Consider the following 25,706-nt stretch of genomic DNA (forward strand, 5'->3'; position numbering starts at 1 on the left):
GTATCATGATGATTTTCTCAAGGAGTTCTTTTTGTTGGGAAAATTGCAATACCAAAACGTAGAATGAAAAACAAAACAAAAACAAATTAGAGAAGATAAAAGATTTACTTGGTTTAGTGTAATTATGTGTGTCCACAAGAAAGTGAAGTCATTAATAAACTTAAAAAATACACCCGTCAAACTCTCTCAACCTTTCTCTACTCAAATCTCAATACATTTTTTTCCTATTTCTTTCACTTTTTGTTCCCTTGACCCTTTTCTCTAAAATCTTATATGAAACCACATATTTATAGAGTTTTATGGGTTAACTCTAAACTAATAGTTTCCTAATTGTAGTTAGACTTAAAAGGGTATTTTACTAAGATACAAACTCTATAAATATTGAGTTTCCTAAAAATAAAAAATAAAAATTTTGAGTCAAATTCCAACAATCTCTACCTTGACTCAAATTATCTCAATCTTACATAGTTAATGAGGATAAACATTTGTCAAGTTCAAACTCTCATCAGGTTTGACTCTAGAAACTATTTTTGTTTTCTTCAAAACTTCATTGCTTTTATAATTAATCTCATCCTTGTGCAAAAGAGTACTTTTAGTCAAAAACAGAGTTTGGATATCACATTCATCTACTTTGACAACATGTTTAACACTAGCAAAAGACTTTACATGGTGTGGTTTCGCCTTCATCTTCGTCCAATCAAGGTGTATAATTTTTTTCACCTTTTTTCTATTTCATAACTATCAAAATACATTTTTTAATATCCATTATATCATTCTTTTTAGAAAGAACATAACTTGAAGTATCCAAAATCCCATAGATATTAAACTCCTCCTTGACTTAATTAGGAACATGTTTAACATTAGTTAATGTTCTGACAACACCACTAAACATTTTTCACTTTTACGGTACCAATCATAATGCCTTTAGAGCTTGAATCATTGCCCATTCAAGTAGTACTAGCATCACATTTCTTGTAGGTATCAAACCATTCCTTATATGAGCATATATGAAAAGAACATCAAGAATCCAAGATCTAAGATTCAACATGAAGAACATTATCTTTCTTATCAAACTTTTTATCAACAATATTTGTAAAATCTAAAGTCTCTTTGGATTTAATATTTTCCTTACTTTGAGGTGCTTTGTCAATTATTCATAGTATCTTCTAGTATGTCCTTTTTTGTGGTAATAATAACACTCTATATAATTTTAGAAGTGTAATTAAGAATGGTTATCACTCCTATCATAGTACCTTCCTTGCAATTTACTTCTTCCATGATGTGATTAAGAATTTATCACTTTAGTATGAGATGAATTACTTGGTTGCTTAATATTTTTTTTGGCTTTAAAAGAGTAGATGATATCTCATCCACAAAAAATATTGTCTTTCTAATTAAAATCATAGTCACCATTGTATTATATGATTCTAGTAGAGATGCCAACAAAGTAATACTTTGATTTTCCTTATCAATCTTAACCTTTACGCTCAATAATTGGGGTTGCACTTATTAAATTGATTTATATGATTTCTAATATCCATTCCTTCATCCATATTTAACTCAAATGGTTACTCCAAATATAGTCTATTTATTAGGGACTTTGATATATAAATTTTTTATAACTTCTCCTATAAATTAGAAGGAGATTTCTCATTCAAAACACTATACTTTATTTCAAGAGTTTGACTTAAAAAAATGATACTTATTGCTCTTACTTTTCATTCTTCTCATTCTTTATTTATTATTTTCTCTTATTTCTTGCCTTGTAAAGATTAAAAAGTCCTTGTAACAGTAAAACATCCTTAACAGTACCTTGTCAATTACTAAAAATTTTCCTTTCCATCAAAGGACTCAATATCTAACATCATTACATCACATCACTACTCTAATACCACTTATTGGGAAAATCACAATATTAAAATACAACACGAAAAACAAAATAAATTGGAGAAGACAAAATAATTATGTGGCTTAGTGTAATTACCTACATCCATGGAAAAGAGAGATCATTAATAAACCTTAAAAGCACGCACTTCAAACTCTCTCAACCTTATTCTACCCAAAATCCAATATATCCTTTATCTACCTCTCTTTAGGATTTACAAACTTTTTCCTTCTCTCTTAAAATCTTACATAAAGTCACATATTTATAGATTCTTATGGGTTAACTCCTAAACCAATAGTTTCAGAATCCTAGTCAAACTTAAAAAGGTAATTTGCCAAAAATAAATAAACTATATAAATATTTATTTTTCTAAAAATAAAAATAAATAATTTGAATCAAATCTTAACACTTTTATTTTATGTATTTTACAATAATTAATAAAAGCACATCCTTGTAAATAAAATTGTAAATATTTTTAAATAAAAATAACTATATATCCATTATCATATCTTGTACATCCTCAAACACATCCAAATTATAGTGTATAATTTTGAAATTAAATGTGTTTTCAAGAGCTATCTATTATATATTGTACTATATAATAGTCAGACCTTTATATGTATATAAAGAGAGAGAGATAACTTGGACATATAAATATATTATTTATTTAATGTTTTTTTAGATTTTTTTTTTCAATATTTTATAAATTTTACTCAAATTTTATTTTATCAATTTTATTTATTTATTCTAGAGTTTTCATATGATATTTCCCTAACGTGAAGGGGACATAACATGGGTCAAGCCTTGTCTACATTCCAACGGTTACAAAATTGTTAGTTTACACATCAATTTAGTTTGGGTGAATAATCGTGAGGTAGCTTGGTCCCCCTTGCGCGCCTTGATCCAATTAATTGTCATTCCTATCTTTTTATAAGGTTTATATTTTTGTCATAAACAATGACAGCCTACTATCACTCTCTGCATTTAATTTTAATCATTGTTAGGGACTACAAGATATAAATTGTCATTGTCATAATTATTTTGGTTCATTTTTAAATATGTAAGAAGTAATTTACCTTCTATCATCTCCCTTTATATCATCTATGCCTATATATATATATATATATATATATATCAATGATTGTTGAAATTTTTAAATACTTAAAAAGCATGTTTCACAATTTTTTTTATTGGTAATTGTCTTTTTAAAAATTTATTCTTAAAATGGGTTATTTTAAAAACAAATATGAGGTGTTTTTAATTTTAATTTTTTGTAAAATATATTGAAAAGCATAAAAAAAATATATAGAAAATATTTTGAAAACTTTTATATGGTACATATGCACAATACCTTAAAAATTAATAAGTTGAGAAAACATATTTTTATATATAAATTTTTAATCAATAATTTGTTTTCTGAAAATTGTTTTCAAAAAATGTTTTAAAAAAATTATATTTGAAAACATTGCTAAACTTTTTTTTTTTTTTTTTTGCGTGTTTAAAATTAGAGGGAAAATAAGGTTTTTGTTTTCAATTCAATTCCTAAAAAGGAGTCTTGGACAACATATAGTATGCAAATGTCCCAATTTGTTAAGATCTTCCTGTTTATTTGAATATTTAAACTAAGAATTGGATGATAAAAACATTGTTTTAAAAATTGGATCCGATCGAATGGTCCGATCGTCCGTCAGTGACCTTTCAGTTCAATCCACCCTTTTGGGTCGATAAGCTATTAAATGGGCTTCAAACCGTCAGAACCGATAGTCGGACCGGCTAACCAAGTGAGCCAACTGATTTGTAGTGAATTGAAAGGTTCACAACATGTCTTTTTTTTTTTTTTTCCCATGAGAGAAAGATAGAGATGATGGGAATGGGACGATTGTTGGTCGGCATGGGTATGGTGAGAGAGGGAAAGAAAGAAAAGAAAAGGGAGAAGAGGAGGAGGAGAAGAAGAAGAGAAGAAGAAATGGAGAAGAAGAAAACAAAGGGGGGGAAATTTGGAGGAGAGGGGGTGGGGGTGATGGTACGGCTGTTGATGAGTGAGAGAGAGAGAAAGAAAAAAAAAAAAAAAAAGAGAAAGGAGGGAAAAGGGTCGTAGTGGTGGGGGAAGAGAGGGTTTTAGGGTTTTGTTTTTTTAAATGAATGGTGGAGATTAAATATGAAAATGGAGGGTCCAGATGAGTTCTTTGAAAAATGATTGAATTATCTAAAATGGGTATAAATAAGTTTAAAATTTGGGTTTTTTCAAATTATATTTATTTATATCATTTAATTTGATATATTAAATATAAAAATGAAACATTATTAAAAAAAATTAATTATACATGTATATTTAATTCTTATAAATATTTTAAATTTTAATAATATATAAGTTATATATTTATAATATTATAAGTTCAACCACGATTTAACCATCGGCCAATCAGTGAACTATGAATCAATGATTTTTTCGGTTCAATAACCAATCCGATTATGAAAACATTGGAGAAAAGGTAGCAATCCTCGACCATAATTTACTCTTGGACAGAAGTTAAAAAAAGATATGATTTGGGCACATTTTAACGTGTTGGAGTAAACACCAAGTCCCTTGGGCTAAAGAGCTATTGATTTGCTTCAACTGATGGGGGCGGAGTGACAGGAAGAGTGAAAATTCTACAGATGCATGGGCATTCTACGTATGATGTTGTCTTTGCAAAGTAATTTAGTCACAAGCACTATAAACTATCATTGATCACCCAAAAAAGAAAAAGTAACAAGAGAAGAACAGGCAAAATTGATACTTGAAAAAACTGTTGGACATCCTAACCAAGTATACATGCATTTATGCCTTGGACTTCTGAGTGCACACACGATACACAATGCTTCCGTTCTTAGCACATGTAGCACTTCTAAGTTTTAACTTCCACTTATACAAAAGCCAACCACTTCATATACATATAGATATAGAACATATATAGAAACAAAGAAATACTTAGACTTCACTACATTTTCCACACAAAGATCACATGATAGAGCAAGACTTTTATATTTATATATATTTTAGTAATCACTTCTTGATCTGCTCATTATGCTGCAATAGTTAAGGTATACCGATGATGGGGAAGAAAGGAATATAGTAGCTAGATGGTGCTAGTCCCCACTCCGGCGGTAGAGGTAGATCAACGGTCTTGGATGACCCAAACTCCCCATATTTCGCACCTTTTACAGATGAAGGGCAAGTGGTGGAAAAGGAAAGGGGAGTGGAGATCGTGTAAGAACTATCGTCTCGGGCCTTCACAATCTTGGAGACCGTGTTTTTCCTGAAGGCATAGAGCTGGTTCGGGCCACCAAGAAGTTTAGCAAGGCAGTTCAAAGAAGGAGAAGAGGTTTGAGTGTCTGAGGGAAGATTGGTCTTAAAGGAGCCATCAGCTTCTGTGGTTGCCATAGCCAGCTTTTTCACCCGGTCACACTTCACTAAAACCTTAATACCTGTAACAAAATTTTAAGAGAAATGCAGTGAGAATTATTGGAGTCAGAATGTTTCAGCAACATATAATTAGCATAGGCTTCCTAACAAAAAGGATGAGCCCAACGGTATAATGAAATAGGCTGATTTTTTTTTTAAGGGCTTTACCCTTTCAAATCAAGGAAAATTTTTAAGTTAGGGCAAACCTGAGAAGTCGTGATGGCGGTGGCAGTCCAGGCAAGTGACGGAGCCCTTCATAACATGGCAAGTCGAGAGGTCAATCGTTGCAAGAACCAGTGCAAAGAAGAGTGGTGCAATCACACGATTAAGTGCCATGGGAGCTGGGTAGCTAGCAAAGGGTGTGAGGATGGATGAGAAGAAGGTATAACATGGAGCACATAAATATATGAAGGATGAACAATACCGCATTCAATGAAGGGTCCCAAGCCTGATTTTGGTAGTTGGTGTTAGTGAAGGAGTCTTAGGTACATAATTTTAGTTGATGATATTGACGGTATAGCTCCAAGAGCACTATATGTAAATTCAAAATCTCATTTGAAAAACAATATCATGCTAAGACCTTCTGACACTTGAAGCAATGGCCTTCATCCTCTGGAATTTACCATCGACACTTACCCCACATACAAAACAATTTCTTTACATTTCCTGGTGTGGGACGTCACTGGTTCAACAAACAACAGTACTCCTTCAACACCGTCAATTAACTTCAATTTGCCATGTTAAGTATCTTATCTTTTACACAACTGAGCACAAACCAAGAAATTTGATCCTATGGTCCTAGTAATGAAGTTGATTTATCGTAATGTTGTCTAATGAATCAAAAATAGAGCAGAAGGGACTAATTTGATCTTGTTCTTGGGTGAAATTATCCTGATACTTTCCATCCTTATGGTACATTGTACGAACTTTTGTGCCAGTATGGTCTACTTTTCTTGGGACAAAAACTTTAATGGTTACCCTAAAACCAACCTCTCTAGAAATGATAATTAATTCTTGCCCCAGGATCACCATAATGTATGTTGGGGCCTTCTATGGGGTACCCCTTACGTGAAGCCTCAAATAGAAGAAGATAACCACGAATCCATAGACACTTCAATTGGGTCATTGATGACAGGGTTGAACAATATGTGACATCTTTTAGGCATTCAATACACCGTAGAATAGTAGGTGAGGGTCCTTTTTTTTTTTTTTTATGCCATTATACATACTCTCCAAGACAGATCAAGTTGATGAAAATGAGAAAACTAATACCAAGAATACACGGACACAACTTCCCTCACGGCAAAGGCTAAATTGTAATGGTCTGTCTGCTGAAAATGTGGTTGATGACAGATCCAGCTGGCCTCTGAAATTAATTAAAGCTGTGTAGTGTAACTCCAGAACTACCCCTGCAGCACCACCACATTAATGATTCATCGTTCTTCCATTTTCCCGCTCTTCTACATGCTTACACACTACACTGACTGAGAATTATACTTCTCAATACACAACCTGTATGTACTTGATGCTCTTGATCAACTCAGAGAAGGAAGAAAAAGCATCCAACTTTGTTGGAAATTAACCAGTTCAATTCATTTAGAGTTGTTTCATGCAGAGAGAGTAGTTTGACTATGCAACAAGGACAAATAAGCAAGAGGGGTCACTGCAAATATTTGGATAATAATTGGGTCCTTAGGAGTTAGTAAGCTTTAATTTGTTTGGTACATATGAAAGAAGACAAGGAGAAAAGAAAAAAAACATTAAGTTTACGCATTCATGGTTGAGAGAAGCGCGCTCCTCATTATGTATAACAATTGAAGCTTGCAAAAAATTTCATCTACTTCCCTTTAAAGAGCAGTTTTACCTTCCATTGGACACTGCAATTTCCTATTCACCTTTTGTGTCCCTTTTATGTCCACCCATGTATTTGTCCGAGCTTCCTTTGCTCCCAAGAACATGGAGCAAGATACCCTACCCTAACGCTCTTCCCTTTAGTCCAGTTAGGGATGAAGACTTGTGAGGAACTTCTGGAAAATCGATCCCTCCTTTAGTCTAGTTAGAGAATTGTTGACTTGAATGAGCTAATGTCCTTGATTTGTGAAAAATGTTGGAAACATCATAGCTGCGTGTTTCATGCATCTGCCTCCTCCAATTCAAGTTTTATATATCCAAGTAGATTTACATTATTATGTTAGATCAAGTAGAGAGAAGTGATCATCTTCTTGGCAGTAGAAGGTAGAAGTTGGGAATTAAATGAGGCCGTTAGACTAGGGGGAGGAAATTAAAGAAGGCACAGCTTTGTTGTTGCTGGTGTCAGTGGAAAATTTACTAGGAGAGTGAGGGCCCTCTTTCTTTCTTTCCTTTCATTGATGATACCCACAGGTCAGTTTTTGGTAAAGGATTGGATTATGCGTTCAGTAGAACAGTACTACTAGTTCTTGAGCCCCATCTTTCCTTTCATTTAAGCCTCCACACAATTTTATTTTTACTATAAAGCATCAAAATTTCTTCTTCTTCTTCTTCTTCTTCTTCTTCTTCTTTTTCTTCTTTTTCTTTTCCTGATTTTAGTGGAATTGAATCCTAAATGACAAAAAGATACACCATTTTGAATATGCCCATCGGATGAAGAAGCTGTCGTTAAGGTAACAAAAAACATCTTACCAACAAACCAAGTGCATTATCTTCTCAATAATACCACACCCACCACCTCAAGACTTTAAATTGAATACACCATGCATGCATCCTCTAGGATTGAGGTTGACAACAACAACTGAAGGCATTAATTAGAACGAAGCTCAACCATAGTTTTGACTCCTTCATCATACATATTTGTCAAGGATTGGGAGGGCAGCCGGATGCTGTGGCCCAATTCCATTTGTTTCATAATGCTTTAAACCTCTTAACTCAACCAAAAATTTAGGCGCTTCTATCAAATGCTGTCTAGGGCTATAGCTTTCTCATTAGACTCATTTGCCATATATGTCTCTGCTGGAAGTTGACAACGATTAAAAATGGTACCAATATGAATTCTTGTATCACCATCTCACCATCAATGCAACTCTATGTATATCGACTGTAATGGACTCAACGGCAGGTCTAAAAGGTGTAGTTTCGTGACCTTTCCTAAAGCAAAAAGGCGATAAAAGAGGAGTTTTTTAATATTTATAACGGACTTTTCATTTACATCATAACATATAGTATCAGAGTTAATCCCCAATCGAAAACTCTCGATGAAAGTGAAAATAAAGAAATTTGACAACCTATGAATTGAAATTGCAATTACACAAAAGGGGAAAGCTAGACATCATTAATCTAATTATATGTTGCAAATTACAAGTTAGTAATTTCTTTAGAAAAAAGAAAAAAGAAAAAAGAAAAAAACTAAAAGTACGGTTGTAGATGAATATTTGAATGATATTAAACATGAAGGGGGAAGAAGAGGAAGGGGAGAGGACTTGAGATGGGGACAACCGGACAAGGAATGGATAGGCCGGGATTGCTTTTATGCAAAGGCATCTAATGGGTACCATTTTGCATGGTCAGCTTCAAGGTTGCCCCACCTGCATGGGCTCTATTCACCTTTCTTGATCGTATTTAGTAGGTGTGCCAGCGTGGGGACTCGAATACTCTCATCAATGCACCCTTCAATCAAATTAAATGCTTTGCCTTCACATTTTTCCCTTTTTCCATCTTTTTCCTTCTGCGTATCTCTTCTCGATTGCAAGTCAATTATAGATCATCATTTTAAGCTATTTATGCTTAATTCCCCGTAAAAAGTATTAGTGATAAAAACCTTATAAACTAAAAGCACTTTTTAGGTCAATTACTTAAACTACAACATGATTATAGTTAAATCACATGCATTATAAGATTAATAAGTAGGGACAATTTATTTTTGAAGTACTTTTGAGCTTGCATAGTCTATTTTGTCGTTATTCTAATCATTTAAAAATTATGTTTTTAATTTAACCATGACACACGCAACAAGAAACTAAGGTGGTGTTTGTTTTTTTTATTTTTTGCTGAAAATAATTTGTTTTCAGAATTTAAGTTGTTTGTTTTTTTTATTTTTTCATGACTTATTATAAACTTTTTACTAAATTGAAAAAGTTAAAATATGTAGCTTTTTTTAAATAGAAAAAATAACATATTGGTTTTTCTTTACTTTTTAATACTTAATAGAAATAAAATACTACAAAAACAAACAACTTAATATTTAATATTATTAAGCATTAAGGTTGTATTTAGAATTAAGTAAAAAAACAAACACCACCTAAGTCTTTAGTTATAGCCAAGACCTGTAGCTTAAAGCAAATTAAATTGTAACCATATGATACAAGGGCGTGCACCATGGGTCGTGCCATAGCATGGCAGGGCATAAAGAAATCATGTAACTGCAACAAAGTTTGATTGTGTGATTATACTTTGAATCAATGGTTGCAACCACATTTTTCTACAACTAAAATTTGTATGGCTGCGAAAGCTAATGTTGCAACCATAAGGATCATATTGTGAGGGCACTTTTCCTTATATATATATATATATATATATATATATATATATATATATATATATTTAAAAATCATTTCCATTAATAAAATTAAATTGAATTTTAATATTTTTGCAAATAAAAAGCTAAAAATCTTGTCTTTTAATTAATAAAAAATAGTTTGCTTGAAAATAAAATAAAATTGAATTTTTTTGTAAAGAGACATTTATAAAAAAAATATTTTTTAAAATAAATAATTTATAAAAAACACTTTTTTTGAATAAAATCAAATTGAAATACTTTTATAAATAAAGTTATAAAAAATCATTCTTTTTCTAATAAATGCAAGTAAAAATCATTTTTAATATTTTATTGCCCAATTGAAATTTTTTTTTAAATAATTTCTTTTGATAAAATAAGTGCAAATAACTTTTTTGAAAATAAAATGAAATAAAATTGAAGCAAATAATTTGTTGAAAATAAATTGAAACTTTTTTTCATAAATAAATAAATTGAAATCATTAACTCAATTTTTTTATACAAATAAATTCTTTCAAATTTTCTTAAATTGCGTCGAAACAATTAAATATTTTTTAAATTAACTTAATAAATCAATTCATGTATTTCTCTCTTTATTTATTTTGTTTGTTTTTGTAATTGGATTTTTACCATGATTTGTACATACCCATTTGTATGATTCTTATTCTTGGCATTAATAATTAATTAATTAATTGTTATAATTCCCTTCATTGGTTTAATAAAGATAATATATATACAGGTTTAAAGAAGTGTTATAGTTTATTATCGTATCTTCCTGATAAGTAATTTAACCTACAAATTTAGAATCAATTTTTTTTTTACAGATTTCTCTTTTTCAAATAAGGAGTTACATTTCTTATTTTGTCCTCCCTTTTAAAAATAAATAACAACTCCAATTTTTTTTTAAAAAAAATCAATTTTTCATAAATAAAAAAAGTGATTGTCGCGCACATAAAAAATGCCCACACTATTATTACAATAAAATTAATTAACAATACATAAAAATAATATCTATTGCTTTAGTCATATTATTATTGTAAGTATATAATTTTTTTTTTTGATAAAATAATTGATGTTTCGTATTTTCCAAATAGATATGCAATTTATTATCATTTTATTAAAAAACATAGGAAATCATTTATGAAGAGTATTTTGATCCATACTATATCTTTTCTTATACACTTAGAACTTTTGTAACAATGTTTTATTGTTCCTTAAAATGCAGTGATACGATTTTTATATTTATGGGTTTGGTAGATGTGACCTCCTTATTTTTTCAATTTTTTTACCATTTACATCTAACAAATAAATAAATAAAAATTTTATCATACAAATAACTATTATTTTATATCAAATTGAATAATTATTTTTCTTAACTTAATTGTGTATTGAAATTTAATTTGTATCAATTAATTATGAAATAAGAAAATAATTTATTTTTTGATATTTTATATTCTTTTCACTAAAAAATGGTTTTCAAATTATAATTAAAATCGTTAGACTTTAAGAGCATGTTTGGTGTAGTTTTTTTTTAAAAAAAAATAAAAAACTCATAACATTATTTGGTTATTATTCTCTGTTTTCAGTTTTTAAAAACAAAGTAAAATAAATAACAATTTTTAGAAAATAATTAAAAGTTGTTAAAATATAATAGAAAAATAAGAGAAATCTATTAAAAGTTATTTCACCGGTTTTTAAAAATAATAGAAAAACACACATACTTTATTATTTCTCTACTAAAATATAATCATTATTTTTCTCTCTTTTTTTCATTAGGCAAATTAACTTCAAATTAAATAAGACTTATTAACAAATCTATTAAAATTTTAAAATAATTTAAAACTTGAATAATAAACTTATTAATACCAAAAATTTATGAATAAAAATTAGTTTAAAACAACTCTATTATTTCTCTTCTATATAAAATTATTTTTTAATTTCTTTTTACCAGGCAAATGAAGTCCAAATTAAATAAGAGTTAATGTGTTGGATTCATTAACAAGTCTAATAATTCTTATGAATAATTTAAAACTCAAATAATACCATAAATTTATGAATAAAAATTGGTTTATAATGACTCTATGATTTCTTTTTTGCATGTAATTAAACTTTTACAAATTTTTCCACTAGAAAAATTAATTTCAAATCAAGTGACACTTTTTATTGAATTCATTAATGAATTTAATCATTTTTAAAAATAATTTGGAACTCAAAAATAAATCTAAGCATTAAAAAGAAAAAAAGAAAGAGGAAAACCTATATACCATGAGTCATGACTTTACTATTTATCCTATACACAACTATTTAAAGAAAAAATTACTAAATAAATAGATTATAAATTAAGTAAAACATAATTAATACTTTAAAATTTTTAATAAATTCTTTAAGTTTTACAAATAATTTGCAATAAAAAATCAATCTAATTAATTATAGATTAAATCAAAACATTCTAGAATATTATGTTTAAAATTGAGTACTACTAAATGTGTGCATATATAATAAAAAAACTTGACTCATTTATATATTAAAAAAATAAAACTTTATTCATTATTCATTTTAAATAAAATATTATTGGTAATTAGTATTTTTCTTTTTCTTTTTTTAAATGCAAAGATATCCTTATATTTCTAACATACGGATATGAGATCCATTTAAACACCTCACAACCTAGACGAAAGGGGCCAATCGACGGAACTTTAGGGCCCACCACCAACAACCTAGAAGGTAAAGGGGTCGCACACTGCACAATCTAGAAAGGCAGATGCCCAAACCCCGCTTTCTGGAGCTTCTGTCTCCTGTCCTCACTTAAGGAATGAAAAGCTTCTGTGCGTGAAATAACTAGGCCCAAATGAGGCACTGTTTAGGTGATAATCAGGAACCGGAAAAGGGACCAGACTGAGAAACTCGTCATGAGTCGATCCCAGTCCACCTAAAGCCACTCTCGTCCTCAAAACCTTGACTAGGTTTGGCAATCAATATATATATATAACCGATGAACCTTCCATGAGCAAATCATCACATTTAGTCATTACTTCTAAAAAGAGTATTAATGATTTAATACCATCAAGCTAACCTTTGCATTGTTTGAGAACAAACTTCTTAGCCCCTCCACAACTGCAGTAGATGGGCGCAGCCATTATGATCCAACAGATGACACATGGTCAAGTGGCCAGCACCAAAATTGAAATTTCTCTGAGAGCCTTCTAAATCTTAGAATCCCATCAAGCAAATGCTGTCAAAATCAGCAGTAAAAGGATACTCTTCGGGCAGCATTCCAAACTGCAGCAACAGATCAAGCTAATTTGGGGCTGTAAATGTTCTTTAACCACCAGTTTCCACAGCCAGCAGTGAAATTAGGCACACAGTACCAGCAGCCCTCACTATAATGCAAGTAGCATAACACATTGCAGATGCCAGATTGAACTATGGGAAATGCTTAATAGCAGAGTACAGGAAATGTTTAATCTCGACGATTAAGAAGATGCTAACAAAGAACAACTTTTATTACACATATATACCATGTTAGACAAGATAATTATTACCATTATTACACAAAATCAGTATTATTTTTAGATATTTAATATAACTCAAAGAAAGCATTATGACCTTAGACCATGGTTTCCATGGATTTTGAAATATAGTTCTTCATCACAACAATACCCATTCAACATATAATCCTTCAATGAAATTTTAGTGATTAATTCTGAGTCCTGTCAAACTGAACACACTTATATTGTATACTATATTGAAATTACTTGAAAGCTCAAAAAAGTTGTCAGCATCAAATATTTACAGTCTGAAAAGATAAAATGTGCAGCCTTGGCCAATGTTCTCTCCAATTTAACTAATGATAAGAATATTATATAGGAGCTTCATGGTTCTGTAAACATTTTTGAAGTTTGATTGTAGAATGGTAGTTTCCAAAGAATTTAAAATCATCACGGTAATCAAACTGTAAGGGTAATCAAACTAAGGACAAACAGCAAATAGTGCATTTTATCACCATCTCTCATTAATAAATTCAAGTCATCGAAAATAAACTTAGCAAAAGAGGATAAAGAGGGAAAGATCCACTATTTCCATAATTAATCCAAGTCCAATTGCATCAGCTCAGATAACAAAGACTAACAAAGACTTTGGTTGTTTGCATTTAAGTCAAAATTTAGCTAGTAACTTCCATACATGATTAACAACCATTGCAAAGCATAGAAACACAGATACCTGAGTTAGGTGGTAATGCCCTCAGCAGTCCATATCATCTGGGCCCATGAGGTGTTATGTCTAAGTAGATTGAGATATAAGTATAACTCGTGTCATGGTTCAAAGTTGCAATCTTGATCATTGACATGGAAGGTTTTGAGGCACATTGGTCTCGGACACCTTGGCTTGGTATCAAGACTGCAACTTTGAACCATGGTTGGCACCTCACACAATTTTAGTTTAGAAACCTGCTGCACTCTTAATTAGAAGCAAATAGCCAACCAAGTCTCCATTTTACTGGAAATCTCAAATATCATATTGATAAAAGTCTCTGAGTCCACTCAGCTGATCCTGCCTATGAGACTCTAGTGACAACCAAACATAAGATCATGTAATGGATTGCTTTTTATGACAATGACTATGAATTCCATACTTTTTTACCAAAACAAATGAAAGGAAAATGCTCCATTTTCAGAAAAATATCTTTTTGTACAAGTACTCCAAAACATACAGAAATGCACCATTTTCACACAATATCTTTTCCCAAAATTTTCTGTAGAGAATATAGCCTCACACAAAATTGGAGAGAAATAAACGAGACTCAATGAGTTCTTATTTTTTCTAAGATGATCCTCAACTACAAAGAAAAGGCTTTTGCTTATTTATTTATTTATTTTCAGGGCGTATTCTCATTTGTTTTCCAAAATAAAAAAATAAAAAAAAAATTGAGAGAAAAATGTTTCATTTTCAGAAAATATCCTTTTCTAAAAATAATTCAGCAGAGGATATGTAGTCTCACCAGCAGCACAATAATGGAAAAATGGATGTCATCTTGAGACACTTGACAAGTTCCTATTGATTCAAGATGACACTCAACCACCATAATACTGGTAATGGAAGAGTTCATTTAATCCGATTGGAAGATCAATCAAATCCATCATGTCAAAATCTCATTAGGAAAACCTAATTAATTATTAACGTTCCCAGGCTCATCAAAATCACCAATAAAGTTGGGTGTAAGGAAGCATCCACAGGTATCATCTAGAAGCTTTCTAATGATTCTGCAAGTAACTTCAATATATGCATGTTAAAGAACTGTTACTTTGAGACATCAGAAGAATAGAATATAGCAATGATGGTGACAGGCCAGGCAGGATCAATGATGTAACACAAAGCAAAAGGAATGCAAATCTTAACAGCTAGGTAGCTAGTAATACACAGGTGTCAAAGGCTAATACAGAAGGCAAAAGGTTAACATATCTCTAATCTCTAAAAGAACAAAAAGAATGAAAATCTTGAAAAGGTAGGTAACAAGGGCATACACAGATATCAAAAACTAATACTAAAGGTAATAAATTAACATATCTCCAAAAGAACAAAAAGAAGCAAAATCTTAAAAAGGAAGTAACAAGGGCATACACAGGTGTCAAAGGCTAATACAGAAGAATCTCTGACACATAGAATAAGGCAAAAAATTAACATATCTCCAAAAGCAAGCCAATAAAAATTCCTTGAAGCTATTTACATAGGATCCATATATAAATTAATGTAGTTTAGTTTAAAAAGTAAGGAACCTTTGCCAAATTTATCTTTAGATTGCATAAGAATCCCAGCAACTTGCTTCATTTTCTAAATCCCATCTATCATACAAAAAGCATCTCCATACCTTCTGGAACGGAAACGAAGGAACTACACGACGAGACTAGACCACTTCAAATAGTACAAACTATAAGAATCCTTATTCTACAAAATTTGCCAGTTTAAACCACCAAGAAAAAAAAAAAGGAATACCTGAGCTTTTTGATTTCATAAAAAACAGGAAAACAATAAGATATTGCAGAAAAAATGCCATTGCTATCTGCAAGGTGAGATGGTAATTAGAAGCATCTCATGATGTATGCTTTCTGCAGTTCATCTTTCCAAAAACTGTTAGAATTATATTTTTTATCTCATTTCCTAAAATTGCCTCAAGATAGATAAACAATTTATAATAGCATAAGAAAAGTGGGAAAATGCTAGCCGTGACCTACTAAATTTACACCCAAAAACCTTGCCAATTTTGAAGCACCTCCATAAGCTACATTTCTGACATTGAAAGAGAATGCATCCCCGGAGAATCTAACCAGATAAACATCAAAAACTTACCACATGATATGTGAAACCAATAGCAAAGAAATTCTCATCAATTGCTATAGTATCTCAATGGTGAACAAGCAAACCCTTCCCCATAACATGAAACTTGCATAGCAATTTTTCTCAAAATGTAAACTGCCGTCATTCCCATGTCACCATTTGAATTTATTGCTTTTTCAGTACGAAGAAAATAAAAAACTCTTCTTATCTTAACTAAAATTCCACATTATGCACGGTTGTCGTTGAATGCAGGTTTTTGTTTGGTCAAGCCCCAAACAACAAAAATTTTGAATTTCCTTCTTTTTCCCAATTTTCTTGGCTACTCCAAACAGAAAAGAGAAAGAGAACGAAATTAGCATCATTCTAATCAGCATGTACTCAAATTTACCACTAAAAGCTTGAGAAAACTAAACACGCATACTTAAAGAGTTACATACAAAGCTAATGACCAGAAACACCATTCCAGTCAATCAACAGCGAAATTGAAATCGTCAATCAAGAAAACCTGTTTGCCGCCACACCGCATTGCGAACCTGACGCAGATCTCTCCCCTTCAACGTCCTCCCCACGCCTTCAAGAACCGAGCAGGACAGTCCGGGCGAGTGCTCAGAGCCCCTCGCCACGATCTCGTGCGGCGGCAACATCTCCCCCTCCGCTCCATCATCGATGTCGTCAGCTTTGAACTCGTGCGCCCTTCGTACCGCCTTCGACCGCACTGGAACGTTCACCGGCGCTGACTGGTGATACTTCGCGGATACTGGCACATGGCGCTCCACTGTCGGCTTCGGAATCGCCGGAATCATCCGGGAAGACGACGCCTTCTGGTTGAACATAGGACGGCCATAGGCACCTGGGCTCCGTTCTGATTCCGGCAATGCTGCAAGGATGCCAGAGGTCCCCTGGGCGCCGCAGCGCCTGGAGAGGGGGTTCCGAGCAGGGGCAGTGTTGGGAGGGTCATCAAAGCCTCCGATCCAGAAGATTTCGTCTTCGTGGAGCTCGTCGCCGGCCTCGGGATTGGTAGGTCCAGGAAGGGAGGAGCGTGGTAGGGGATGGGAGAAGACGTCAAGAAACCTGTCGGAGGAAGGAGTTCTGCGGTAGCGAAGACGGGTGGGTGCGGTGGCGCTCATGTAGAAGTGGAGTAGTAGTATTTCAGAGATAGGGTGCCCATGGGAGTGACAGAGTCATTGAGACTTGAGACTTGAGAGTGACGGTGAGACGGCTGGCGGAGGGTGACGTGGCGCAGAACGTGTAGGGGATATGGGAGGTGTGCAACGGCTTAAACATGGGAATTGGATTCACCACGAAGACTGGCGAGATCGTCGGCCATTTCAGAAATGGGCTCTACACCCTTTCTCGAAGCCCCCTGTCTCTTGGGCCTGGCCCAAATTCATGTACATAGAGTCTATGGTAATTGCTATCTCTAATAGTGCATTCTCTTATATTTCTTTTAAATCCAGGAAATTTAAATTTGATGCACTTTATTATTGTCTTTAAATCTAAATAATTATCGTAACATTTTTAAAATCATAATTTTAAATGGATAAATATAAATATTATAAATATATTATGGAATATAACATGAATTTATGAATAAGTGAAAAATGGATCTTATGATAAGTAATATTTTTCTAGTTTCTATATTAAAATTTTCTAATTAAAAAAATTTCCTTAATAATTTTATCAAAATATGTGCAAAACCTCTTAGAATCCAAAACTTTTTATAAACTCAATAAAAACTTTTAAAATTATTTGATTAAGTGGATGTTTGATAAAACAACTTAATAACTTAAAAAGTGGTTTAATAACTTAATTTAAGTTATTAAATATGTTTGATAAAATAACTTAATAGTATGACCTAAAGTCAATTTTAATAATTAAGGTAAAAAAATAAGTAATAACTTAAAAATAATTTAACTTAAAGTCAATTTATGTTATTAAATAATAAATATTAAATTTTATTGAATATTATGTAAGAGAGTGTTTTTTAACTTAATGACTTAATATGATTTAATAACTTAATTTAAGTCATTAAATAAATAAAACATGTTTAATAAATAACTGAATATTACAACTTAAAGTTATTTTTAGCTTTAAGTAATAAGTTAAAATAGTTAAATTAATAGTTATCTTATATATTTATAATACTTTAAATATGAATGTTTAAAATTAACGAAAATAAATATGAGTTAAAGTCAATGAGAATAAAATATTAGTTAAAATTAATGAGGGTAAATATTTCAATTTGACGATTTAAACTAAATTTAAAATTATCTTTACCAAGCAACCTTAATACTTAAAGTAACCTTTTTTTTTTAACTTAAATCAATGTAGAATTCTATTTAACTTGACTCTAAATATAACTTAATAGTGTTAAGTATTAAGTTGTTTATTATTTTATTATTTTATTTTTATTAAGTATGAAATATTAATAAAGTGAATGCTGTTGAGATTGTATTTTGATTGTTTCAAAAAGTTGTTTTTAGTGTTCATATCTAAAGTATAAAAGCGTTAAGTTAAAAAAATAAACACCATCTAAGTAATAAATTTTAAATTAACAAATATCGATATGAGCAAATAAAAAACAAGACTTACCACTTTGTTTTGGATAGTTTTCTATTTTAACTTTAGCTAGAAGCTAAAATTTAAGAAGGAGTTTGTTTTTTAAAACTTTTTTACTTAAAAACAATTTGTTTTCAAACTTTATAATGTTTATTTTTTATATTTTCATGACTTATTATAAATTTTTTATCGAATATAAAAAATTAAGGATAAAAAATTAAAGGGTGTTTGTTTTTTTAACTTTTTACTAAAAGTAATTTGTTTTCAAACTTAAGTTGTTTGTTTGTTTATTTTTTTTTTCATGACTTATTATAAATTTTTTGTTGAATAGAAAAAACCACAATATTTGATTTTTTTTAAATAGAAAAAGTAACATAATCATGTTTTTTAATGTTTAATATAAATAAAATATTATAAAAACAAACAATTTAATACTTAACATTATTAAATACTATTTAATTTTAAGTTCTATTTAGAATTAAGTAAAAAAACAAATACTACTTAAAATATTTGATTTTTTCTAAATGGAAAATGTAATATATTGATTTTTTAATGATTAATAAAAATAAAATATTATAAAAACAAATAACCTAATACTTAACACCATTAAGCAATATTTAGTTTTATTTTCTATTTAAAATTAAGTGAAAAAACAAACACACTCAAGTCAAATTCATAAAATTTAAAAGTCAATATTAATATTATAAAAGTTATATAAACAAGAAAGAATTTATTGTATAAACCAAAATAGAAAAAACAGGATTTTCCTCATTCGGATTTTTTTTTTCAATCATAAACTCTTTAAACAAAAGAATAAAAAAAAATTTACATAACCAGGAATAAAAACTTTATTGAGTTTAAAAAAAAGTTTTTAACTTATCCAAAGTTAATCCTAAAAAAGTTGCTGGTGATTTGTGGTTTATTTAGTAATTATTTTTTAGAACAATTTTTTATTTTTAGAATAAAAAAATAAGAAAACACGTTTGATGATTAAAAAAAAATTGTTTTCTATTTTTTTTTTTGGATTATTTCCAAAATTAATTATGCAAATATATAGAATGATTAAAAATAAAACATTAGGCATGAAAATTATTTTTAAAATATATTTAAATTATTAAAAACATTTTAAGTTTTCAAATAAAATTTTGTTTTATAAAACATCAGACAACAATTTTCAAAAACTACTCTTAAAAATTATGTTTAAGAATTGTTTTTTAAAACAATTACCAAATAGACCCTTACATTTCCAAGGCATATTTATAATATAAAATGCTCCATATTTATAATATAATATCCTATATGATTATTTCAAATTCATCCTTAAAGAATCTATGAAGGAAGAATTAGACTTCTTTTCCATGCCATGCGGCATAGTATTATAGCCTCTACATGCACTACAGGGATTGAACTTGAGCCTTAACATTTGGAACGGTGGAACGTATGAGAAAACTCAATAGAGAAAAGAATTTCTCATTACCCAAAATGAACGATTATAGAAAGGTATATAAATACACTTCTTAGTCAGCTAACTGACTCTGTTTTATTCTAACAAAACATCCAACTAATTCTATTTTATTCTAACTAAGCTATACACGTGGACAACAACCATTAACCACTATTCCTAACATCTCCCTTCAAACTCAAAGTTGTAAGGTCTTCCACTTTGAGTTTGTTCCTCATTTGATTAAATTGTCCACTGGAGATTGCTTTAGTTAGAACATCTGTCACTTGTTCATTTGCTGGTACATGTCTTATATCTATGTCTTTCTTCAAAACTTTTTCCCTTACAAAATAAAGATCCAATTCTATGTGCTTTGTTCGAGCATGAAGAATGGGATTGGCAGATAACAACACTGTGCTGAGATTATCACACCACATAACCGATATTCTAGGTGTCTTGCACTGCAATTCAAATAGTAAGGATTGAATCCTGGTTACTTCAGCAACTAGTTCAGCCAAACTTCTATATTTTGCCTCTGTACTGGAACGGGAAATTGTTTATTATTTTCTGGAATGCCAAGACACAATATTATTGCCAAAAAAGACACAGTGACCTGAAACCGATCGTCTATCATTAGGGTCTGAACCCCAATCAATATTAGAAAATCCAATTAAACTCAACTCAGCAGCTTTCTTTAAATGAATGCCATAATCCATGATTGCTCTTAAGTACCTTAGAATGCGTTTTACAGCCTTCCAATGCTCATCTGTAGGCCTTTGCATAAATTAACAAACTTTATTGACACTATATGCCACTTCAGGTCTAGTTACAGTAACATATTGTAAAGCTCCTTTTGTACTTCTGTATAGTTGAGCATTTTCAATTGGAACTCCATCTTGGGAACTAATCTTTAAGCCACTAGTCATGGGAGTGGGAAGACCCTTGGCCTGCAACATTTTAGTTTTCACCAAAAGATTCCTTATAAACTTCTGTTGAGAGAGATGAAATCCATTCACTATATGAGTAACTCGAATGTCCAGAAAATAGGTTATTTCTCCTAGATCTTTCAAAGAGAACTCAACATCCAATTGTTTAATAAGAGTAGTTACTACCTCTGTATTGCTTCCAGTTACCAAAATATCATCTACATGGACAAGAATGTAGGTGGTATGAGTTGATGTAATCCTGAAAAAGAGAGATTGATCTGCCTTGGAAGAGACAAATCCAAACTACAGAAATGCTTTGTGAAGTCTCTCAAACCAGGCTCATGGTGCCTGTTTGAGTCCATAGAGAGCTTTATGCAGTCTACAAACATATTCGTGGTGTTTCTCATCCAAAAAGCCTTGAGGTTGTGACATAAACACTTCATCTTGTAAAATACCATTCAAAAAGGCATTATTTATATCCAATTGCCTAACACTCCAACCTCTAGATAAGGTAATGGTGAGTACAATCATGATAGTTGTTGGTTTCACAATTGGGCTAAAAGTCTCATTAAAATCAAATCTAGCTTGTTGATGGAAGCCCTTGGCTACTAACCTAGCTTTGTATTTTCCGACACTACCATAAGAATTTTCTTTGACCTTATAAACCCATCTACAACCAATAGGTATTATTCCTTCAGGCAAGGGTACTAAAGACCGAGTGTTGTTTCTTTGCAAAGCTTCAAACTCAGATATCATGGCTTGTTTCCACTCATCCTTTTGTAATGCCAACTCAACTGTCTTTGGTTCCTTTACTGCTATAATATACACTTTAGGTTTGGCAATGCCATTTTTGCTTCTTGTTGTCATGACATGAGTGTTCCCTTGAACTCTTGGTTGACCTGTCATTCTATTCAAATTAGATACCAGAAGAAATAATATTATGCACAACAACATCAATTATTGGAGAAATAAAATGTACATTAGGAATAGAAGGTAAACCAACCTCATTGATTGGCCTGTCAATGGAAGTAACAACAGGACATGAGTGTGAAATAGGATGAGAATGAGTTTGAGAGGGGACTGTGAGAATAGGTGGACTAGCAGATGGGGTAGAATTGGACAATGAAGAGGAATCATGGATAGAATAGGAAGATTGATCAGTTTGAGCAAATGGAAATGTTGTTTCATCAAATATAACATTTCTAGAAATATACAGCTTTCCATTTGAATCCAAGCACTTATATCCCTTGTGGTTTAAGTTGTATCCCATAAAAGTGCAAATAGTGCTCCTAAATTGCAATTTATGTTTGTTAAAAGGACGAGTGTTGGGATAACATACACAACCAAACACTTTTAGAAAGGAATAGTTGGTTTTGGTTTTGAAGAGAAGTTCTAAAGGACATTTTTGTTTCAGGATAGGAGTTGGAAGTCTGTTATGAAGAAACACAACAGTTCTGAAAGCTTCATCCCAATATTTGAGAGGAATTGAAGATTTAGCTAACAAGGCTAAACTATTTTCAACGATGTGGCGATGTTTTCTTTCAGCCACTCCATTTTGTTCTTGAGTATGAGGGCAAGACACTCTATGAATGATACCATGTTGAGTAAGGAATGACTGAAAAGATCTAAATTCACCACCCTAATCAGATTGAAAAGCTTTTATTTGGAGTCAAGTTGAAGCTCAACTTGAGTTTTGAAATTGATAAAGGTTTGGATGACATCAGATTTATTTTTAAGAAGATATAACTAGGTGAATTTAGAATAGGCATCCACAAAATGAACATAGTATCTATAACCACTACTTGAAGGGATAGGAGTTGGACCCTATAGATCAGAATGAATCAATTGTAGAGGAACGGTATAAACTGATTCAAATATGGAAAATGGAAATTTATGAATTTTGCTTAAACAACATGATGAACAAAATGAAGGTGTTATTTTATTGATATTAGGGACATTACACTGTGAAAGAATTGTTTTTACAACTTTAATAAAAGGATGACCTAATCTGGCATGCCAAAGATCAAAGACATTTAGCTTTATTGAATCACAAGGCTTTGAAACAGTACAGGTTTGAACATTGCAACTTTTTACAGCAGAGGATGATTGAAAAATGTTGAAGGCAGCTTATGGATGAGCAAGACACAAATTTGATGAATCAAATGAGTATAGACCATCTTTAACTTTCTCGGTAAGAAGAACAACCTGAGAATCCTGATCCTTAACAAAACAAGCGTCAAAATGGAATTCAAAGAAGACATTATTGTCTTTTGCAAATTTGGAAACACTAAGAAGATTCTTTGTAATAGAAGGAACCAAAAGCATATGATTTAAGGAGAGCACTTTAGGAGTAAGAGAGGAAAGTAAAGAAGAATGACCAATTCGTGAAATTGATAAACCTGAACCATCACCAATGCGTATTTCGTCTTGACCAATAAATTCAGTGTTGTGTTGAAGATTATTAGCATTTGGAGTGACATGATTTGAAGCACCAAAATCAGGGTACCAAGAGTTATCATTGAACACCTCAAGTGTTGTAAACAAAGTTGAGGAATGAGGAGATGCTTGGCTGAAATAAGCACGAGGACCACCACTATTTTGAGAAGAGGAGGTTGGACTAACAAAACTTGGATCAAACCTATAGTAACACCTCTCAACTTCATGTCCAAACCTTCAACAAAGCTGACATTGAGGTTTGCCAATATTATTCCAGTTGTTATTCCAGCCAGATCTGCCACCATTTCCTTTGCCTCCATTAAAATTTCTGTCTCTACCAAAGTTTCCAGCATTGAAATGACCTCCATTACCTTGACCAATACCTCGACCTCTTCCAGGACCAAAGTTGGTAGAGAAATTGCTTCTGCCACGACCTTTAAAACCATTATTAGTAGAAGACGAGCCAGAATTGACACTTTGTGCAGAATCAAGAGATTTAGCATTCTTTTCAATTCTAGCTTCTTATGCCATAATCAAAGACTCAACTTCTTCTACCGTATAGGATTAAGATCTAGTAAGGATGGAGGTGATGAAAGCATCATACTCATCAGTGAGGCCATCTAGAATCGCATCAATATGGTCCTTATTTGTAAGTATGTGACCAACTGAGGCTAAAGAATCAACACAACTCTTGATTTTGGACAGATATTCAACAACATTCAAAGATCTCTTTTTCGTAGTCATAAGCTGATCCTTAAACTGTCCAATTTTAGCCTTAGTTTGAGATGCAAAATATTGCTCTAATTTCACCCAAACTTGACAAGAGGTTTCACATCCAACTAACCTCGGAAGAACTTTCTCAGAGATCGACGAGAGCAACCATGAAAGAAGCAATTGGTCTTGTTGTTCCCACTCAACAAAGGCTTTGTTCACATTTTCGGCTTGTGCATCTTCTTTCAATAGAAAACATGGAGGAATTGCAGACTCAAAGAAGACAAATCTTTGTAATCTATAACCTTTGATTGCAGAGACCACTTGTTGTTTCTAGATGAGAAAATTGTTGTTATCAAGTTTCATAGAAAAAGAATGTGTGAATCTTGAGCAATGGTTTGAATCAGAGCCTCCATTAAAGGTATTTATGGATCAAGACTCCATATTTAAGAGTAAATGATGCCTTTTTAGTCTCTGAAATTTTCAGCAAACATAATCAAGACTGCCTTAGCTTTGAACATGTTCTAGTTTCGAATCTAAACGCCGATTTGTCGGAAATTATTGGTAAGGGAAGTTGTGGTATGAAAACTCCAGGAAGCTTGATGTCGATGGAGAAAGCTTACTCTGATATCATATGAGAAAACTCAATAAAGAAAAGAATTTCTCATTACCCAAAATGAATGATTACAACAAGGTATATAAATACACTTCTTAGTTAGCTAACTGACTCTGTTTTATTCTAACAAAACAACCAACTAATTCTGTTTTATTCTAACTAAACTATACACATGGACAACAACCATTAACCACTATTCCTAACAGAACGAAACTTTACCACACTATAGCAAGCTATTGTTGAAGAATCCAATTATTAAGTATTTAAAACCTTTATTTTTCAAATTCCTAATATTATTATTTTTTTATGAGTTTTAATCTATTTTAATTTTATTAATATTTTTATTTTTATTTTTTAATATTTTCATAAAATCTATTTACTAATATTTTCTTAATTTATGATGTTTTAATTCTTCCACTTCTCTTTGTAAATAATAAAATAATATAAGATAAAAATTAATCTGCACACAAACCCAAACCTAAGACTCAAGTCAAGTCACCCAAAAGGGAATCAATGGATTTGGGATGGACATCCTATCTCATTCCCGTCCCAAAATATAAAATTATTTTTTATTTTTGTCTCAAACTCATTAGGGTTTTAGAAAATAAACTTAAATCTGTCTCATCCTAATTAGTATACTTTCATTCCCGTCCTAATAAAAGCAGAGTGGGTAATTCGAAAAACTGTGAATTTGCCATCCCTCGTCACCCATCCTATTGCCAGCCAAAGTCCAAGCAAGCCTCCCATTTTAAAGCTCTAGAAAGTCAAGGTGTAGTAAAATATTTTAAGTAAATTCCAAGGATCTTTTCGTAAATTCGAAAAACTT

The 25,706-nt window shown here is 31.3% G+C and overlaps 2 protein-coding genes across 2 annotated transcripts; both read right to left on the minus strand.

Moving 5' to 3' along the window:
• Positions 1-4,635: 4,635 nt before the first annotated feature.
• LOC117915755 lies at positions 4,636-5,706 on the minus strand. The gene is made up of 2 exons (XM_034831434.1): positions 5,537-5,706; positions 4,636-5,353 (listed from the first exon to the last, which is right to left on the minus strand). The coding sequence occupies exons 1-2, from the start codon at positions 5,664-5,666 to the stop codon at positions 4,965-4,967; spliced, it is 519 nt and encodes a 172-aa protein (XP_034687325.1). The 5' UTR covers positions 5,667-5,706; the 3' UTR covers positions 4,636-4,964.
• Positions 5,707-16,522: 10,816 nt separating this feature from the next.
• On the minus strand, positions 16,523-17,460 carry LOC117915814. The gene has a single exon (XM_034831507.1). It carries the CDS (start codon positions 17,316-17,318, stop codon positions 16,683-16,685), a length of 636 nt encoding a protein of 211 aa, XP_034687398.1. The 5' UTR covers positions 17,319-17,460; the 3' UTR covers positions 16,523-16,682.
• Positions 17,461-25,706: the final 8,246 nt, after the last annotated feature.

The sequence above is a fragment of the Vitis riparia genome, chromosome 6, assembly GCF_004353265.1.
Source record: "Vitis riparia cultivar Riparia Gloire de Montpellier isolate 1030 chromosome 6, EGFV_Vit.rip_1.0, whole genome shotgun sequence".
NCBI classification, from domain to species: domain Eukaryota; kingdom Viridiplantae; phylum Streptophyta; class Magnoliopsida; order Vitales; family Vitaceae; genus Vitis; species Vitis riparia.

Coding starts and splice junctions, on each gene's coding strand:
- LOC117915755 (XM_034831434.1), bottom strand. CDS start 5,666: ATGGCACTTAATCGTGTGATTGCACCACTCTTCTTTGCACTGGTTCTT. Junction 5,354..5,536: donor CCGCCATCACGACTTCTCAG/GTTTGCCCTAAC, acceptor ATTTTGTTACAG/GTATTAAGGTTTTAGTGAAG.
- LOC117915814 (XM_034831507.1), bottom strand. CDS start 17,318: ATGAGCGCCACCGCACCCACCCGTCTTCGCTACCGCAGAACTCCTTCC.